The sequence below is a fragment of the Scyliorhinus canicula genome, chromosome 18, assembly GCF_902713615.1.
Source record: "Scyliorhinus canicula chromosome 18, sScyCan1.1, whole genome shotgun sequence".
Lineage (NCBI taxonomy): Eukaryota > Metazoa > Chordata > Chondrichthyes > Carcharhiniformes > Scyliorhinidae > Scyliorhinus > Scyliorhinus canicula.
Genome location: NC_052163.1, coordinates 43,117,254 through 43,136,527, shown reverse-complemented (window position 1 = coordinate 43,136,527; position 19,274 = coordinate 43,117,254). Strand labels below are relative to the sequence as shown.

The 19,274-nt window shown below is 44.6% G+C and overlaps 1 protein-coding gene across 4 annotated transcripts in view; it reads right to left on the bottom strand.

Moving 5' to 3' along the window:
• LOC119953613 (testis-expressed protein 47-like) overlaps positions 1-19,274 on the bottom strand; it is a 42,941-nt gene that overhangs the window by 10,060 nt on the left and 13,607 nt on the right. For all 4 annotated transcript variants that reach the window (XM_038778055.1, XM_038778054.1, XM_038778057.1 and 1 more), the window contains exons 3-5: positions 14,692-14,792; positions 8,073-8,137; positions 2,247-2,448 (exon numbers count right to left, since the gene is read on the bottom strand). In XM_038778055.1, coding sequence (XP_038633983.1) covers positions 2,247-2,448; positions 8,073-8,137; positions 14,692-14,792 — 368 coding nt within the window. The remainder of the gene's footprint in view (positions 1-2,246; positions 2,449-8,072; positions 8,138-14,691; positions 14,793-19,274) is intronic.

The following is a 19,274-nucleotide window of genomic DNA, read 5'->3' as shown; positions in this document are numbered from 1 at the left end:
AGCCTTGATCATGCCAATTCACATTCCCTTTTTCTCTCTGTCCACAACATCTTTGTCAATCTCCATCTATTGCTGGCCCTCTATGCAGTCCCACTGCTCCACACACCGCCTCCCCCCAACCCACCCATTACAGTATAAATCTGACCCTATTTCCAGTTCTCTCTAGCCTTGACAAAGAGCCATCCAGACTCGAAACGTTAGCTCCCTCCTCTCTCCACAGATGCTGTCAGACCTGCTGAGATTGTCCAGTATTTTCAGTTTTTGTTTCTGATTCCAACATTGGCAGTAATTTGCTTTTATTTTTAATTCTCCATTTTTTTCCCCTTCTGTACAAAACCTTTTTTGTATGTGTGAGTGCAATATTTAGGTTAGGAATGTACACCTTTGTATTCATACTCCTCTTGACTTTTTTACTCTACATGAAGATCTGGATCAGCGTGGGTTGATTAGCTTTTTCTCTGTCAGAGAGCTGGCCAGCTCTGATTGGAAGCAAACAGCCCATGTTCCTCCTTTCCCTTTTAAAGATCTTGCACATTGCAATAATCTCACCAAGTCCAGCCTTCCAATATCATATCCTTTAATATACATAACTGATAAGGCTGCAGCTGCAGTTCACAGCGCACAAATCCTACAGAATGCTGGCCCAGCAGATTTGAAACTCCCACTGCTCATTTCCCATTGAGCGAGTTCCTGCCCACTCAGTTGGGAACTTCATACTCCACGAAGCCCACGGGGAGAGCTTTTGATGATCCCCCATGTCCTTGGTGGTCACCATAACACACATATAATGCTTAGCGTTCAACATGGAGACTAAATGTCCATTGGTGCCTGGATTGTATTTTGTCTTTGCAACCATTCTATATGCTCAAAAGGAAAGCTTGCCTTTAGGTAACATGTTTCTCATCCTCATGGCCAAACCACTTCACTATTGAAAATTAAGCAACTAATTTATGTACTGCAAGATGCCACAAACAATGATGAGACAAAGACCAATAGATTTGTTTTGGTAACATTGGTTGAGGGAAATGCTCGATGGCACATTAGGAGACGTGCCCCCCCCTACTCTTTAAATAGTTCCATAGTTCCTTTATATTCACCTAAAGATGGAATACGGTCATGGTTTAGCCTTTAATCCAAACATGGCACCTCCAAAATGGAAGAACTCCTTTAACACTACATTCAATGCTAGGAGCACTGTGGGTGTACCTACCCTGTATAGACTGCTACTGTTCAACAAAGCGGCTCACCATCACCTTTCCCAAGGGTTATTTGGGATGGGAAGTAAATGTTGACCAAGCCAATGATGGCCATGTCCCATGAAAGAAATTGATGAAAAGTGTCAAACCATGTCACAGGAATCAATCCTGCATTGGGGACAGAACCCACAATCTTCTTACTTAGAATTAAGAATATCACCGCTGAATCAAGTTAGCACATAAGTATCATTTTCTTCCTTTGCTAAATTAATAAATTAAATGACGTATTATTATATAAGATAGTAAAATGTGCTGTGGCATGAATTGTCAACTAATTTCATTTTGTTAAAAAAAAGGTAAATGGCAGAATAACGGGTAGCTTGCTGTGCCAGTCGGAGTTTAAGCTATACTGCGAAAGTCAGTCCGTGCACACTGTCTAGAACAGGGGTGGGCAAACTACGGCCCGCGGGCCGCATGCGGCCCGCCAAAGGTATTTCTGCGGCCCTCCAAGTCATTAAAAAAAAAAAAAAAATTAAAAATTTTTTTTTTTTTTTTTTTTTAATTTTTTTTAAGGTTAATGGGGGGGGCTGTTGGGTTACTTACTGATATAGGGTGGATACGTTGACTTGAGTAGGATGATCATTGCTCGGCACAACGTCGAGGGCCGAAGGGCCTGTTCTGTGCTGTACTGTTCTATGTTCTATATGAGGCGCCCAGAATCATAACCGGGTGAAGTAATTATTTTACTTAATATACTATGCGGCCCTTTGTGAATTGTGAATTTCTGAATGTGGCCCTGGTCTAGAAGATTATGACAATCACATGCCGTCCGGAGGAACACTAATCCCATATTATCTTTGAGCCTTGTGAAGGCTGCAAATGATGCAGGACTAGCAATAGGAGATGGTGAAGCAACAAGCTGCCCCACCCCCACCCCCCCAGCTGAGAATAACATGCAACACAAGGAGGTTAAAAAAAGGAAGTAGAAAAACTGCTGCAAATGGATCGTAACTTGACAAAAATAAATTTTGTTAGAGAATCGCTGGCTACCTTGTAAGCTTTTTGAATATGCGCTCCCAGTTTAAGTAGCACAGTGAGGCATTCACTGATGATCTTCTCTATTGGTTCCCCCTTTAAAGTATCATCCAGTCGTTTTGCAGTGATATTCAGGAGGGCATATTCCCAGTTCTGGAACAGTCTGCTGGGAATATTGTGAGACACCACCAGAATTTTGGGCTCCAGAAGTAAAGTTCTGAAACAAAGTTCAACAGGACATTTCTGGAATTTTAACAAAAATTCAACAGTTTTGAATCAGACAAGTATTTAAAAAATCAAGGCCCTGAATCTGAAGAGAGATTGTCGCTCTTCCTCTTCCACTCTCCAGACATAACTTCACCAAAAACTCTTGGACAACATTACAACATAAAAGCAACATAGAGATGTATTTGCGTCACTCGAAAAGAGTCACACCAGTTACACATCAGTTACGATGGGCAATTGGTAGCGATCATATGGAATGTGCCAGACCTCATTAAGGAAATGGTAATAATCAGAAACATTCTAAGCTGCCACCTTAATACGCTCATCTTCTTAAAAATGTTCTTCTGAACCTGTTTCTATCTTCAGATTTTTTTTTTTTTTTTTTTTTATAAATTTTAGATTAGCCAATTATTTTTTCCAATTAAGGGGCAATTTAGCGTGGCCAATCCACCTACTCTGCACATTTTTGGGTTGTGGGGGCGAAACCCACGCAGACACGGGGAGAATGTGCAAACTCCACACGGACAGTGACCCAGAGCCGGGATCGAACCTGGGACCTCAGCGCCGTGAGGCGGTTGTGCTAACCACTAGGCCACCGTGCTGCCCCCTATCTTCAGATTTGACCTTAAATTAACTTTTGTATAATTATTCAGCGGTCTCCACTGACGTTTGTGTGTGAATTCCTCCTAATTAATAAACTACTCCATTTCGGTGCAACATGTACAGCATAATTATTCAAGGGGGTAACATGATAGAAATACCATCAGTAACTGTAGAATCTCTTCACTATCTGTATTTTCACACTATGGTGGGATTTTCTGCCTTCTTCACCCCACCCCCCCACCTCACCTCCCAGATGTGTTTTGCGGCAGCCCGCCATTGGCCAGTGGCGGGATCTCTGGTCCCGCTGCTGTCAACGGGCTTTCCATTGTTCGCACCCTCTGCTGCCGGGAAACCCATGGCAGGACTTTCGGTGTCGGGACCAGAAGATCCCGCAGGTGGGACCGACCGGAAAACTTCGGCCTATGGGCTGGATTCTCCGATTCCCCAACTGCCTGTTTCTCAGCGGAACTAGGTTATGATGTGGAGATGTCGGCGTTCCACTTGGGTGGGGACAGTAAGAAGTCTTACAACACCAGGTTAAAGTCCAACAGGTTTGTTTCAAATCACTAGCTTTCAGAGCGCAGCTCCTACCTCATTCACCTGTTGGACTTTAACCTGGTGTTGTAAGACTTCTTACTGAACTAGGTTATGGCAGATAAATAGGAAATCTGTCACAGAATTAATCTTCAACAGCATTTCGTTCTGATGGACGTTTGTGTGTGCACGCAAGAGAGAGAGAAGGATGCATACTAATAGCTGAAATCTTGCCAATACATTTATACAGGATATTCATGTCATGGTGATCTAGCAGAAATACCCAGAGCCTGTATCTAGTGATTTTGGAAAGGTAACCATGCCCACTCATACCCGTGCTCCACAGTCACCCTCAACAAAATGATGTCCATCCCTGCAACCCACACAACCGTTACTCACTTATAAATCGTTGTTTTCTCTCCATACGGTAAAAGAGGGGACATTACCGAGGGGAGAGGCAGAGGCAGGGGTGAAGGTGGTGGATCTCCAGCGACAGGCACCGTGCCAGCCACGCAGCACCAACCTTACCCATTCACACTTGCTCCAGCAGATATTGGCAGGGACCGGCCATGAGAGCCCAGGCTTCCTGAGGCACTGGTGCTCAGCCATGTTGAAGGCTCTCATCACCCGGCGGTGGCCCCTTGTACTTGGATCTTGTCTTCTTGGAGCTGGATATTTTTCCGTCTTCTCTGCTGTGTGGGGTGGATGTGGCTGAGGGCAGGGAAGCTGGTGCTGCTGCTGGTGTTGCTCCTATGGCTACTGGTGCGGCTGGTATTGCTGCTCATTTTGCTCTTCATCAGAGATGCAAGGTACAGCTCCATAAGCATCCTGGTGAAGACAGGGAAATGCAGCTGGAGGTGAGCAAAGTTCTAGACCGGTGAATGACTTGTAAGAAGTTGTCAGTCGCACATTAAGCAGTGAAGGCACTCTCTGAGAAGGAATGTTGTTAGCAGCAGCCTCTCATCTGGTCATGACTGCAGCTCTTCAGCTTCACTGATTACAGGCTTCCCAGCCTGCCAGTTTCATTGAAGAAGCATTCTCTAATGTGCCGTTGCCTCAGTGAACTGGTGAGTTCCTGACAGCTTGGGAAATACATCCATTGGCAGGTAAATCCAGAATACTTGGCTAAGACAGAACAGGTGAACTATTTGAATATTTAAATGCCTTATCTGGCAGCTGTACACTCGGAGCCCACATTGCTTCAAACCCATGGAAACCTGGAAAAGCACGGAATGGTGTCCGGATCCTAATTTACTGTCACGTTTAAGTCCCTACACGCACCCAAACCTGCCTTTCCTGTCTGTAAAATATCCACCTATGAAGACTAAATAACAAATTCACCTTTGGGATAATTTCCATGGAGAGGTATTGGTCGGAATTCTCCGATCGTTAGGATTCTCTCATCCCGACAACAGTACGCCTCCGCCCGTAGGTTTCCCAACGGGCGTGCGGTGGCTTCAACGGGAAACCCCATTAACAAGCGGCGGGAGTCTACAATCCCACCGCCAGCGGATGGCGTGCTGCCGTGAAACATGCGGCTGGAGAATCCCGCCCGTCATCTCAATCTCCTTTAATATAAGACTGTTGGCTCATGGCGGGGTTCTCTGGTCCCGCCGGCAGCATCCCCCCCCCCCCCCCCCCTCCTTCAATGGGAAGTGATGGGAGTAGAAAATCCCACCGCCAGTGAACGGCACGGCCAAATGCTCCATCCTGACTAGCAGCGGTAGCAGGGCAGATTCTCAATGGAGAGTCCAGCACAAAATTACTCTCTTTTCGTGAACCAAAACAGCAATGCACGCTTTGAATTCTGAAATTATCAGCAACTTCTGAATGTGGCTTTTATCTTGAACTACTCCTGTACAGTGAATGGCCAATAGGTCACGCCCTCCTAGGTATCTTCATTGCAATGTTAAAGTAAGTCTAGTGGTGCCATTAATAAAGATTATTATTATTATACCTCCACTACAAGCTATGAAGATGTTGGACATTGACACTGACAACTAGGGGATAGTTGCAGACGCTGTGCCCTCTGGAGGCTGTACTGCTGGATGGGCATTGGAAGAGGCAAGTGGAAATACAGAGCTCAGCCGAGCTGGCTGAGATGAGGCCCAGAGAAGACAGAGGCCATGCAACTCATGCACCTTCGCAGCACACTGTCTTCTTCTGGAGGATATGCAGCAGAGACTGCCATGCTGGAGCCACGCCAGGCAATGATTAACACAGAGTTCACCACAGTGGCACAAACCATCATCTTACAAGATGGAGGGCTACCACGTGAACTATTCAAATATTGTTTCTCTCTCAAGTAATTTGAACCAAGCTGATTGAAAACACAAAGAACAGCAGGATGAACCTGCAGTAATTTTTCCTAGATATTTGAAAAGGTCCAGCTGAAAGGGAAAATGTGCTAATTGTATATTAATTTTGTTAATTGTATGCAGGGCACTAACTTGGGTTTCACATATAAAGAAGCACTTTGGCCTTCCACGACTGGTGTGCATCGTCAGCCCTGGGAACGACATTCCAACTTAATTAGTTAAGTTTCTTTAATAGTTTTGTTTTTTGTTACAGGGCCCTTTTACCTCTTGTTAATTAGTTTATTTTTATTGATTTCCAAAAGAGGATAATTGAAACGGTTGTGTGTTTGAGTGAGAGGGTGTATGCTGGTGATGTTTAAAGCTGAGACTGAGTAAAAGATTGTCTCCAGTGCTATCCTTCCCCAATCAACTATTCTGACTATAACAAACAGGAGGGCAAAATTCATAGACATGTCAAAAGAAATTGTAAAGTGTGAATGTGGATTACAGGAGATTATTAAATAGCAGAAATTATATTCATCAGCATGAATATAAAGGAGACAGTAAAATGAGAGAAATTAAAACAATTTTTGAAACACAGAACTGTGTAAATTAGGAAATGGGGGATAAAATAGGTGGAAGCATGCAAAACTATCAAAGCAGGATCTGAAGAAAGTAAAAATGTGAGTTTTAAGCCAGCACAGCAAAACAATCACAGAACCACAGAATGGTTACAGCACAGGTTGAGGTCATTTGGCCTGTCATTTCTGTGTTGTTTCTCTGAAGGAACAGTTCACCTCCAACCATTCCCCGCCTTCTTCTCGTAACCCTGCACATTTTTCCTTTGCAGATAAAAATCAAATCCCCTCTTGAATGCTTCGATTGAATCTGCCGCCAATGCACTCTCAGGCAGCACAATCCAAACTTCAACCGGTCGCTGCGTGAAACAATCCAAGTACTACCCCACCCCAGCTGCTGGCACTCCATCTATCTCTCCCAGCTACATCCCACTACAGAGAAACTGGGATTTGCTTCACGTCGGACCTTAACAAGTAGTTCAGCAAAGCAGCCATCTAGAGCGCAATTTAACAGGAAAAAAAGTGTCTCGTTTTGGGCTTGTGTAGTGGGTGCAGAACCGAAAACGACCTATCACTCATTCTGTGGGGTTTTTTAAGACCACGGCGAGGAATGCCTAGTTGTTTACTAGTTGTTTAGTTGTTTACTAAATGAAGTTGTTTACCTTCATTTTCTGCACTGACAAGCTACACCAATTTTATATGCTGCCCCACTCTCCGGAACCCCCTGTCCAGCATCCAAACGTCCCCCTCAACAACCCAAATGTACCTGTTAGGTTCTCAAGCACCCCCACTCCGCCTCAAAATGGCAGGGTACCACTGGGCCCGATCCCTGGCAGTGCCAACCTGCCTCCCAGGCATTGCCAGCCTGGCAGTGACTGGGTGGCAGCGGGAGTGCCAGGATACCTCCCTGCCCAGAGTCTGACCTCTCGGGGGTCTCTGATGGTCTGGGAGACCCCCTCAGGTGCCATTACACCTGGTCCACATTTGTGTGGGCCAGTGTTAAAAGGCGCCATGGCGAGGTCTCCCAGGCACGGGCGCCTCGTTCGATCCTGGACCTTGGGTGAATCCCACACCGCCATAGTTAAGTGAATCTAACTGCTCACTTAAATATGTAAATCTGCATCCCACCCAGTGAGGTCGAGTTCCAGATTGCAATGTCTCGCAAGATCTCGTTAGATCACAAGAGGCGTCGTGAGTATCGCAAATCTCACGAGAGGTGTCTTGTGAGATTAAACAGCCTCGTCGCATCCTGGGTCAGGCGTGACAAAGCTGTTGATCTGGCCCCTAATCTGCATTTGGTCTTCCAGTTTCGAGATGGGATCATGAGTAGCGAATGCAGTAAATTAGGTTGGGTAAAGTCCACATAAATTACTGAGCCAATTGGAAAAAAAAATTGAGGCTCTGGATAATGGTATGGGAATAGGTAACTGGTCAGATGTTGCATAGGGAAGCGGAGGAAGTGGGGGAGATGGTGAAGAAATGAAGCAAGTTGTCAGAGAGGAAACAATCCCTTCAGGAAGCAGAGAGGGGAGGGAAAGATGTGACTCAAACCTCAGACATCTAAATTTTTTCCATAGTGATACAAGTAATAGTTGGAGGTTTACTTTTCTTGTTGTTGCTGCATGTCTCTTAGGTCCTGGATCACTGAATACAGCACATCACTGGAAGACTGTGGGGAAAAGGGAAATGGTCAACAAAATGGATTTTGCATTCCAGGTGCCGATTTCATTTCCACCAAAGCATGTAATGTGGATCATAGAGAATAGTTCTTTGTAATTCAATTTACCCCAAGAAATGACCTAATCTGCCATTCTAGAAACAAGGTCAGCTTTGCCAGGATGGCAGTCCCTGGCTCAACAGGTTGTCATTGGAAAACAGTCCAGTTCATCCAAAAAGAAGTGGCTCACTCATCTCCAGCCGAACAGCTGCTGATTAAATGCAAATGGAGCTTGGCTTCACTCTGACCCGCAGTAATAACAAGTACTGTCCTGATAGGGAACCATGATGTTCCCTGTGCCAGTCTGGGTGGTAAAGGCCTCAAATTTATGATGCAAAATGATCATTTATTTTCAGTGCGCCACTTTGCCCAACTTATTTTCATGATTTTTCCCCCTGTCTCGCTTGGCCACCCACAAGAAAAGAAAAGCGTGGCACAGTGGTTCGCACTGTTGCCTCACAGCTCCAAGGACGTGGGCTCAATCGCGGCCTCGGGTGACTGTCTGTGTGGAGTTTGCACATTCTCCCCGTGTCTGCCTGGGTTTCCCCCGGTTTCCTCCCACAGTCCAAAGGTGGATTGACCTTGCTAAATTGCCCTTAGTGTCCAAAAAAGATAGGTGGGGTTACTGGGTTACGGGGATAGGTGTGGAGGTAGGGTGCTCTTTCCAAGGGCCAGTGCAGACTCGATGGGCTGAATGGCCTCCTTCTGCACTGTAAATTCTATGATTCTATGAATGCTTTTCTTCAGTCTGCTGCTCGTGTGAGTCAGCGACCAAGGGATGGGTGAGTCTTTCATCTTCACAAATTGGCACAATGGCAGAAATAGAAAGGGATCTCTTGGGGTCGAATTTCTGCTGGGCAGAGCTGTTATTTCCAGCACAATTTGTTCGAAATTGGTCAAGCCCCCGCAAAAGACCATGGCAAAAAAAAGGTAAATCGCATTCAACAGACACCGAGTTCCACTATCCTTTGTGCTGGTTTAAAAAAACATTGTGCTGGAAGCTATAACCCCATCCTCAAATTGTTCAGATACTGAGACTGGATTCCAAATGATTGCAAGTTTCTACAACTTGCGGGCTGTGGGCCTTTGAGGCGGTTCTTGAAATTAAACCTTGGATTGCGGCGGGGTAGAAAGCATGCTTTAAACAGTTTTGAATCTAATCTTTTTTGATTTACTAAGAAACTGACTGGTGTACACACATAAGTAGGAAATGCTTCTGTCTCTTTTTAAAGTAATTTTTAGTTATTTATAATCAGAGCTGGTAGACTAAACTTACCGATTTAAGGTTTTTTTGTAATAAACTCATATACAATCAAATTAATCAAACTGCATCAAGTTACCAGTTCCAAGTATATCTTGGAATACTTTTTAAAGCAAATAGATTTTTAAATAAATATTTTCTAAAGCGCTGCCCAATACCATTGGTTCATGGCAGATTTTGTGTTTGGTGACCTTGGGGGCGATTCTCCCAAGTGTTCGTGCCATTGTGAACTCCGACGCGTTTCACGATGGCGCGAAACGGGCCCGGGGATGAGCGATTCTGTCCCCCACAGGGGGCCAGAACAGCGTTGGAGCGGTTCACGCCACGCGGGGGACTTCTTTAGTGCGCTGGCCCTGACTCAACATAGCATCGGTGTTCAGGGGCCGGCCATGCCGAAAAGTAGGCCCGGGGGGGGGAGAGGCCGGCCCGCCGATCGGTGGGCCCCGATCGTGGGCCAGACCCCATCGGAGGCCCCCATCGAAGGCCCCCCCCCCGGGGACGAAGCCACCCTTTACCCCCCCCCCCCCCCCGACCGCCCCCCCCCCCCCCCGACCGTTCGCGCAGAGTTCCCGCCAGCAGCGACCAGGGGTGAACATCGTCGGCGGGACTCTGTCGTGTCCATGCGGCCGCTCGGCCCATCCGGGCCGGAGAATGGCAGCCCCACTGAAACGCGCTGGCGCAAATGGCGCCGATTCTCCTCACCTTGGAGAATCGCACGCCGGCGCGGGGCATCATGGCGCGGTTGCGGTGATTCTCCAGCCCGGCGCATGGCTCGGAGAATCGCCCCGGTAAGACGTGGCACAGTGGTTAGCACTGCTGCTTACAGCACTGAGGACCCAGGTTCGAATCCCGCTCCCGGGTCACTGTTCGTGTGGAGTTTGCACATTTTCCTCGTGTCTGCGTGGGTTTCACTCTCACAACCTAAAGATGTGCAGGTTAGGTGGTTTGGCCATGCTAAATTGCCCCTTAATTGGAATAAAAATAATTGGGTACTCTAAATTTATAGAAAAAAAACTTTGAGGGGGAAAAGAATACTTCTGAAAACCAACGCAAACATGAGTGCTGTTTATGTCTGATCATAGATTGCATCCAAAGTAGAAACTCCACCCTGTAGTTTATACTGATATTGTTTCATTCCTTGTATTATTCTAGCAATTCTATGGTACATCTTTTCCTTGTTTCCAACATGGTTTTGCCCTGTGGAAAACTGGACATAGTAATCTAACTGTAACCTGATCAATGTCTTATGGAAATTTCTCATCATCTCTTTGCGTGTGCGTTCAATATCTTACATACAAAACCCAAAATTCCATTTGTCCTTTTTATGCATTTTTCTAACCCAGCTTTTAAATATCTTGCATACCTTTACCGCTGCACATTTATATTCTCCACTCCATTCAGAATGTTATTGCTCCCATACAATTTGTTAAATACTTAGTAAAAGAATTAATCTGCATTTGCCCTATATCTCATTATTCCCGACTACGCTTTATATAATCTCCTGCTATCTTCCTCACAATCACCTGGCCTAGAATTTGGAGCCATCAGTAACTTTTGTTATTAGTCCCTCTATGTCTCAATCCAAATCATTTATATACATAACGAGTAAGAGGGACTCAGACAGATCCCTGATGAACACCATCTTGCCAATCAGATAGGGAACCATTTATTCTTACTCGCTGCTTTCAATATGTCAATGGACCATCCACTTCAACAACAACTTCATTTATGTTGTGCCTTTAACATTTTTACATGTTAAGTGTGGGATTAGATGCTCTTTATACCAAATATTTGCGGCATGGTAGCACAGCGGTTGGCACTGCTGCCTCACAGAACCAGGGACTCGGGTTCAATTCCTGCCTTGGGTTACTGTCTGTGTGGGGTTTGCACTTTCTTCCAGTGTCTGTGTAGGTTTATTCCGGGTGCTCTGGTTTCTTCCCATAGTCCAAAGGTGTGCAGCTTTAGTGGATTGGCCATCATAAAATTGCCCCTTAGTGTCCAGGGATGTTTAGGTTAGGTAGGGTTATGGAGATAAGAAGGGAGGGGGATTAGGCCTAGGTAAGGTGCCCTTTCAGAAGGTCGGTGCAGATTCAATGGGGCGAATTCACTCCTTCTGCACTGTAGGGATTCTATAGTTCTATTCAATCTGGAGCTGATGCAAGCTGGAGAAGCAGCATCTCATCTTCTGGTTGGGCACTCAACATTGAGATCGGCAGCTTTAGAGTGTAACCTTTCTCCTCCATCTTCAACACATTTTAAAAATACATCCCATACATGTATTTCCTCAATGCAAACCCCTACTCTCCCTTTCACACCAGGCCATCAGTCTTCTGTTCCTAAAGTTGCTACATTTTGTTGCAATCAGCTACACTTCAATATCTAACGCGTTCCCTCTCCTTTCAGTTATAGAATTTACAGTGCAGAAGGAGGCCATTCTGCCTATCAAGTCTGCACCGGCTCTTGGAAAGAGCACCCTACCCAAGGTCAAGACCTCCACCCTATCCCCATAACCCAGTAACCCCACCCAACACTAAGGGTAATTTATCATGACCAATCCACCTAACCTGCACATCTTTGGACTGTGGGAGGAAACCGGAGCACCTGGAGGAAACCCACGCACACACAGGGAGGATGTGCAGACTCCGCACAGACAGTGACCCAAGCTGGAATCAAACCTGGGACCCTGGAGCTGTGAAGCAATTGTGCTAACCACAATGCTACCGTGCTGTCCCTTCTGGCTGATGAAGAGTCAAAAGGACTTGAAATGCTAACGCTGCTTTCTCTCCTTACAGATGCGGCCAGACCTGTTTAGTTTTTCCAGCACCCTCTGTTCTTGAAATAGAAATTGAATTTGACATGGTTCGGCCAAACACAACATCTGTCACCAGATGGACCCAAGTCCGCACAAAGTACAATTTTCACTGTGCAGAAACAGTCCATTACATTTCAGCAGTGTTACAATAACCGCTGTGTGACATATTAAATACATTCAGCTACATTGTTGGAATATTCATGAATAAACACCAATCTTGCAGGCCAATCTTTTTGATGTGTGCTTTCCATTCAAAGGTAAGTTGGGTTAAAGCAAGTCAAACCTAAGAACATTTACCAGCTTCTGAGTCATTTCCGTCGTGACACATTTCAAAATGTCAGCTTATGAAATTATTTATCACCTGCACAGATTGCCTTGTACTGTTTTGTTCTATGATTTGGCAACCAAGCTTAACCGATTACAGTAGAAAGAACTGAAAAGGATTGGCAGCATACTGATAAAATCTCACTCAGTACAAAAGGTTAGCTGGTGTTAGTAATGGAAAACCTGCTTCTGGAACCAGGGTGTGCTTTGATGCAGGAGATAGTACAGAATAGGCAGAAATTTTAACCTATCTTTGGCCTGTTGGGTGCAAGAGTGATCATGTCACTTAGGTTTGGTGCGATGGTCCATCCGATTGAGGGAGAACTTTGAGATGTTCTTTTCATATCGTTGCACAAACCTAAGTTGAACTAAGTGAGTCTGTTCATATCGACTGTAAATGTACCCTGGACTAGAGTGACACCATTTACAATTCAAACCAAATTTCACACTATCAAATGTGAACCCGATCCACTTTTGCAAAGGTCCAAAATGGAAATTCAGTTCAGATCATAAAGGGTTTTATTGTTCCTATGCTGGATTATGCTGTTGTACAAGTAGATAAAGGACAGTGTGAGTCAATTCCGTAAAACTTAAGACAGGCGGGAGACAGAACATCGGATGCCACTGCAGCCAAGTAGATACATGGGAGCTAGCCAGAATTCTAAGCACCCACAAAAACTGGCCAGGACAGCAGTAACATTGCTGCTGTGCAGGACCTTCAATATGGGGAGATAAAATGAGAGGAAGACATGTGGGGTTTCTAGTCAAAATATATTCAGACTAAAGAAAAGCAGCATTCCATTCCATGGTGAACCAGCTTGTTTCCAACCCCCATTGCAGGTTATAATTTATTATACCTGGCCATTATTTTTCGCCTTGCTTCGCTTTGTCATCTCCCAAATATTTCCCACGACTGTGGGAAACAAGTCATTTTTACTTTGTTACCTGTAATTGACATCAGACTTTACCAGGAAAACAGAGGGTGGGATTTTCCAGTCGCATCGAAGGCTGTGGGAAGGGTGAGCCAAGAAAAATGCTGTAGACAGCGGTGGAACTGGAAGATCCTGTTGGCGACCAATGGCGAGCACCTCCCCATCAGAAAACACACCGCGGTGATGGTGGTGGTGGTGGTTGGGGGGGGGTGGTTCCTGCCCAGGGACAAATTCCCATTGATCTGTTCAATTCGACCGTGACTCGTTTTCATTCCTTACTACTCCAGTGTGATTTTATTTGACCTTTCTCCAACACTTTTAGCCACTCGAGCATGATTATCGATTTATGCTTTTCAATATTTTCACTTTTCTTTCTACTTTAAGATTTTGCCTCTTTTATCAGAACTCCATGAATTTCAAGTTAACTCCGATAACCAATATAATCAAATGAACTTATTCACGCTCGTACCATATACGTTTCTTGTTTTGCTTTAATTAAGCAAAGCTCGATAGCAAGAACAAACAGGTTTTATTCTCTTTTCAGGTACAGTAACTTGGTTAATGGAGAACAATCTGTGCTCCTTTCTTGTAGGTCACTTGTGTAAATAGACACATTTAGTGTCAATGAATAAAGGTGGTATGAGCTGCGAGAGCACCATGTTCTCATATTTAAGTGATTTCAATGTGTCCACCCCAAAGATTTATCTGCTTTAATGGCATATTAGCCTACAGATTATTATTATAAAGATTATTATTGTTATACCAACATCAAATATAAGGGTGGCACAGTGGTTGGCACTGCTGCTCACAGCGCCAGGGACCCTGGTTCAATTCCGGCCTTGGGTCACTGTCTGTGCCGAGTCCACACGTTCTCCCCGTGTCTGTGTAGGTTTCCTCCGGGTGCTCTAGTTTCCTCCCACAGTCCAAAGATATGCAGGTTAGGTGGATTGGCCGTGCTAAAATTGCCCTTAGTGTCCAATCATGTAGAGGTTAGGTGGGGTTGCTGGGGATAGGGTGGGGGAGTGGGCCTTGGTATAATGCTCTATTCAGAGGGTCGGGGCAGACTCAATGGGCCAAATGGCCTCCTCCTGCACTTTTTGGATTCTAACTTTTCACAACCTGCTGCTCAAGTATTCAATATAAGATACTTTTTTCCCCACATTTGACAAAGTCTTACCTCTAGTACATGAATAACATAGTTTGGATACAGCAGCAGGAGTCCTGTGATCCCTTCTTGATGACAACGTTGCAGTTTCTGCAAGAAGTTTTCATAGTATCCTGCAATACAACACAATGAAGTTATTCATTTCCTAATCAATGTCAAGTGCTTTTCTTTTCCATTTGTAGATTTCCTCTCATTTAAACTAAATTATAGACATCGATTTATGATGCAACAGCCTTGTAAAATCACCTATTAAAGAACCAAGAAATGCAATACATACCAATACCTAACTAATCTGACATAACTATTTATTTCATGAAATATTTGCTCCAGCATTGGTTCAGCTACTATGTGTTTTAAAAATCTACTTGTTTCTACAGATACATAGAATTTACAGTGCAGAAGGAGGCCATTCGGCCCATCGAGTCTGCACCAGCCCTTACAAAGAGCACCCTACTCAAGCCCACGTAGCTACCCTATCGCCGTAACCCCCAATTAACCTTTTTGGACACTAAGGGCAATTTAGCATGGCCAATCCACCTAACCCACACATCTTTGGACTGTGGGAGGAAACCGGAGCACCCGGAGGAAACCCACGCAGACATGGGGAGAACGTGCAGACTCAGCACAGACAGTGACCTAACCCGGGAATCGAACCTGGGACCCTGGAGCTGTGACGCAACTGTGCTAACCACTATGCTACCATGCTGCCCTTTGCTGAGGCTGGTGATATTTTATTATCATCCAATACCAAAAGTAACTTATTACCGAATTACGAGATTTATGGGCTGAAAGGAAACCACGTTACTTTGAAAAATGACTGAATCGACATTTCCAATATCAGCTGTTCAATAACTTGCCTTTATGTAGCTCCTTTGACAAACTGAATTATGCCAAAGTGTTTCACATGAGTGATCCTTAAACAAAATTTGACACCAGGCCACATAAGGAAATTTTAGGACAGATTTGTTTTAAGGAACAACTTGTTGGCAAAGAGGTAGAGGTAGGAAGGGAATTCCAGAGCTTCCTTTATTTCATTTTAAAATTCCCACCTTTGTTTACAAATCCCTCCGTATCATTGCCCTATCCCTGTAATTTCCACTTACCCTACAACCTTTTGGGAATTCTGAGTTCCTCAAACTCCGGTGCTCAAGCTTCCCCAACTTTCTTTCGGTCTCTCCTGGTGACCCTGGCTTCAACTAACTAGATCGTAAGCTCAGCAATTCACTCCCGAACAATCTCCTCTTCTCTCCTCTTTAAAATGGTCTTTTAACGTCTTTCTCTTTAACCAAGCTATCCTTCTTCAGTTCAGTGCACTTGTTGTCTGATTCCTCTCCTGTGAAGTGCTTGGGATTTTAGAGGTGCTATAAAAATGCAGATTGTTGTTGTAAATTGTATCTATTCATATAATTCAATCAAAGCCAATGACATTTAGGAATTATTTAGAAACAAATGCCACATAAGAGCATGGTACAAAAAATGTCTACATTTTGATATCGTGAACCCTTTACTGCTTATTTATGCCTTAAATGTGTGAGAGTGCAGGTAGAGTGAGGGTAAAGCTCGAATGTGGAGTGTGGTGAATGTAATATAGATGTATATATGTTAATTCACACTGTCTTTGTAAGCACAGTAGCGCTATCCTACCATTAGGGGGAGTAGCGCTGGGAGCACTCAGGAACTTGTACTGGGCTCCACCCTTGGCTCCGCCCACGACTCCTCCCCCTAGTGCAGCTGTATAAATACCCGTGTCCAGAGTCAGCCTGGGTCACTAGGAGTTCATCGACAGGTAACAGGCTGGCTCTGAAGTAAGTCGATTAAAGCCTAGATTCACATCGGAAACACGTGTCTGGTGAATTGATGGTTCCATCATGGAGTAAACTGGAAAACTCTAGGGATTTTTAAAAAACTGGTCTCTGACCCTATCCCTTTCAAACAAAAAGATTGCAGTAATGTTTGTCAGCAGGGGATCTATTAATTTCACATTTCATCCTTATGTGAGTTTTTGTTTCATTTCAGAGGTCTGACTGCAGGAATCGACTTCTTTGTAAACAATGAACTATCAGGTGGTGAGGAAAAAGCATTAATTTGGAAGATTGCGACCCTCCTTGTAAAGTCCTAGTTCAGGCGGATGATGAGGAATCTAACTTCTTCAGCTCCAACTAAGCCTATTAGCCGCAGCTTGGCATACACTTTTCAATGTAATTGTGCCATTGAACAGCTAAAGTTGCTTGTGTGCCAAGGTGTAGGTGACCTGCTTGAACAATGCTCATATGGGCCAAAGTGACGCAAAGTGTTTGCCTTCATGGGAAAATAAAGTGTTTGGCAAACCCTTAACTGTTCGGAAGGAAAATAAATTGTGTTCCTTTTGCTACTGTCACAGTGTACAACCGACACAATTACACGCTTTTCTGTAGATTATTGCAAAATGTATCGGCAAGGAAATAAGAGAGGGCTTCTCAAGCTTTTCCATGAAGAAAATCAAGAAGACGTTATATTATAACAATGCAATATTTTCTAGTAGCCCCTCATTATTTTGAGTTTAGACTGGCCAAAAAGACAATGGTACCCCAGACCAGGGAACAGAAATAAGTCAACTAAGGAACAAGATCAAGAGGGGGTGGAAATAATAAGACCAAACTGCTAAAAAGGGTAAGAAAGTATAATGCAACACAATAAGAAAATGTCACAAAAAATACAATAAGAAACAAAGAGAGTGCAGAAAGTAATTAATAGAAAAGTGCTTAAGCGAGAGGTCTGAACCTTATGGAAAATTTCTTATTTGTTCATAAGGAGAAAAAGCAGCAAAATTGGTAACTGTGCTCAAATACTTACGACAGTAGCTGATAACTAAACTAGAACTATTTGTTTCCACACAGACGACAGAAAGCAACCTGGGTGAAACAACTTCCTGTCTTTTGTCTCCATTTCTTTCCAGCCTCAGGCACAATATAAGAACACAATGCGTAGGAATCATAAGGCTGCATTTTATTGCACCCCAACAGGTTTTTTGGTGGGGGTGGGGGTTGGGAGGTTGGGAAGGATGGGGTGGAGGGGTGGGGGGATCATATTGAATATGTCGGATGTCCAGCACGCCTCCTTCCTGCCTTCACCTGGCTTGTTCCCAATAATGTGTGGGGGGTGGGTAAGGAGCCCACGAGGATGCCTGTCTTCAGGCCTGTTGAGGCTCCTAACAGCACAAAAAAGTGGCAATTAGGGGCCTCAGTTAAACCTCCAGTGCCAATAAATCATTGTGCAGTGCCAGGCAGGCCAGATTTTTGAAACAATGGGCGGAATTTTCTGCATGCTCCTGGCATGATTTGTGGTGGTCCTCCATTGGCCGGGAGCAGGATCACCTGGTCCCACCGCTGTCAACGGGGTTTCTCAACTTCCACTGCAGGGAAATCCACAGCAGGGAGTCACCATCAGCAGGAGCAGAAGATCCCGCCAGCAGGACCAATTGGAGAATCCCACCTAATGTCTTTGAAAAGGTAAGATAGAAGACAGGGCTCAACAATCTGTGGGTGCACTGGGGACACCCACCCAAGATGTCAACCCTCCCCCCTGCTTTGCTCCTTCCTGGCTGCCCTTCAGAACCCAACACCCCTCCCCTTAGGCTCTCCGATCCTGGGAATTTGCATGTCTCCAGTCACGATGATTTGTTTCAGCAACTGGAAAGTGATGGAAAGGAATAAAACCAAAGGATCAGGAGGGGGAACCTAAGGGCTAGAAAAGGGCAGCTATTTTAAATAGTATTCATGAAATATTAGTTCCATGGGTTTGACAGTTTGTACCTGAAAGAAGAAACTACACTTTTGACAAACTCTGAAGTGAGGGGAAGAGTCAAAATTGAATTGTCCACACTTGCACTGGATGAAAATGTTGCCTTGATGTCGTTTCAGGGATCAATTTCCACCACCCCCGATGCCTGCTCCCATGCAACACAATAAATAGTGATCTATATAAATGTCAAAGATGTAAATATGTTTTTATACCTTAACTATCAGTATGGTTCCTATGTTGCAACTTTCTTAAAGCATTTTAAATAACTCTGTGTAAGGTGAGAAGATGTCTAGACGGGGTAACGATCCCTAATCACTGTTTAAACATTGTATGACTGCATGGGAGTTATAACGCAGGCAGTGCCAAACTGAAGCACTTTGTGTCTGCCTATTACAAGGTGTCTCAGCCTCCAACCCCCCCCCCCTGACTGTACCCCCATCCACCACCATATTGGAGGTCATATTGAACCTGACTCTGAAATTATTCTAAAACCTCAAACACCCAATGAAAGTCTGAAATAAAACTGGAAAACGCTGGAAATATAATGGAATGGCAGGCAGGTGAGTCAGGGGGTAGGGTGGATTTAAGGGGGTGAGGGCACAGAGTGGTCGACAATGAGATACTGGGGTGGTCAGAGATGTAGTTGGAGGTTTGGGGCCCATGACCAGAAGTAAACCGTATTGTTGGGAACATATTTATTACTTTCCTTATTTTAATCCCACAAAGTAGAAAAAGGACACATTAACATTCACTCTCCAGATGCTGCCAGATCTGCTAAGCTTTTCCAGCATTTTCAATTGTTGCTTGGAAAAAGG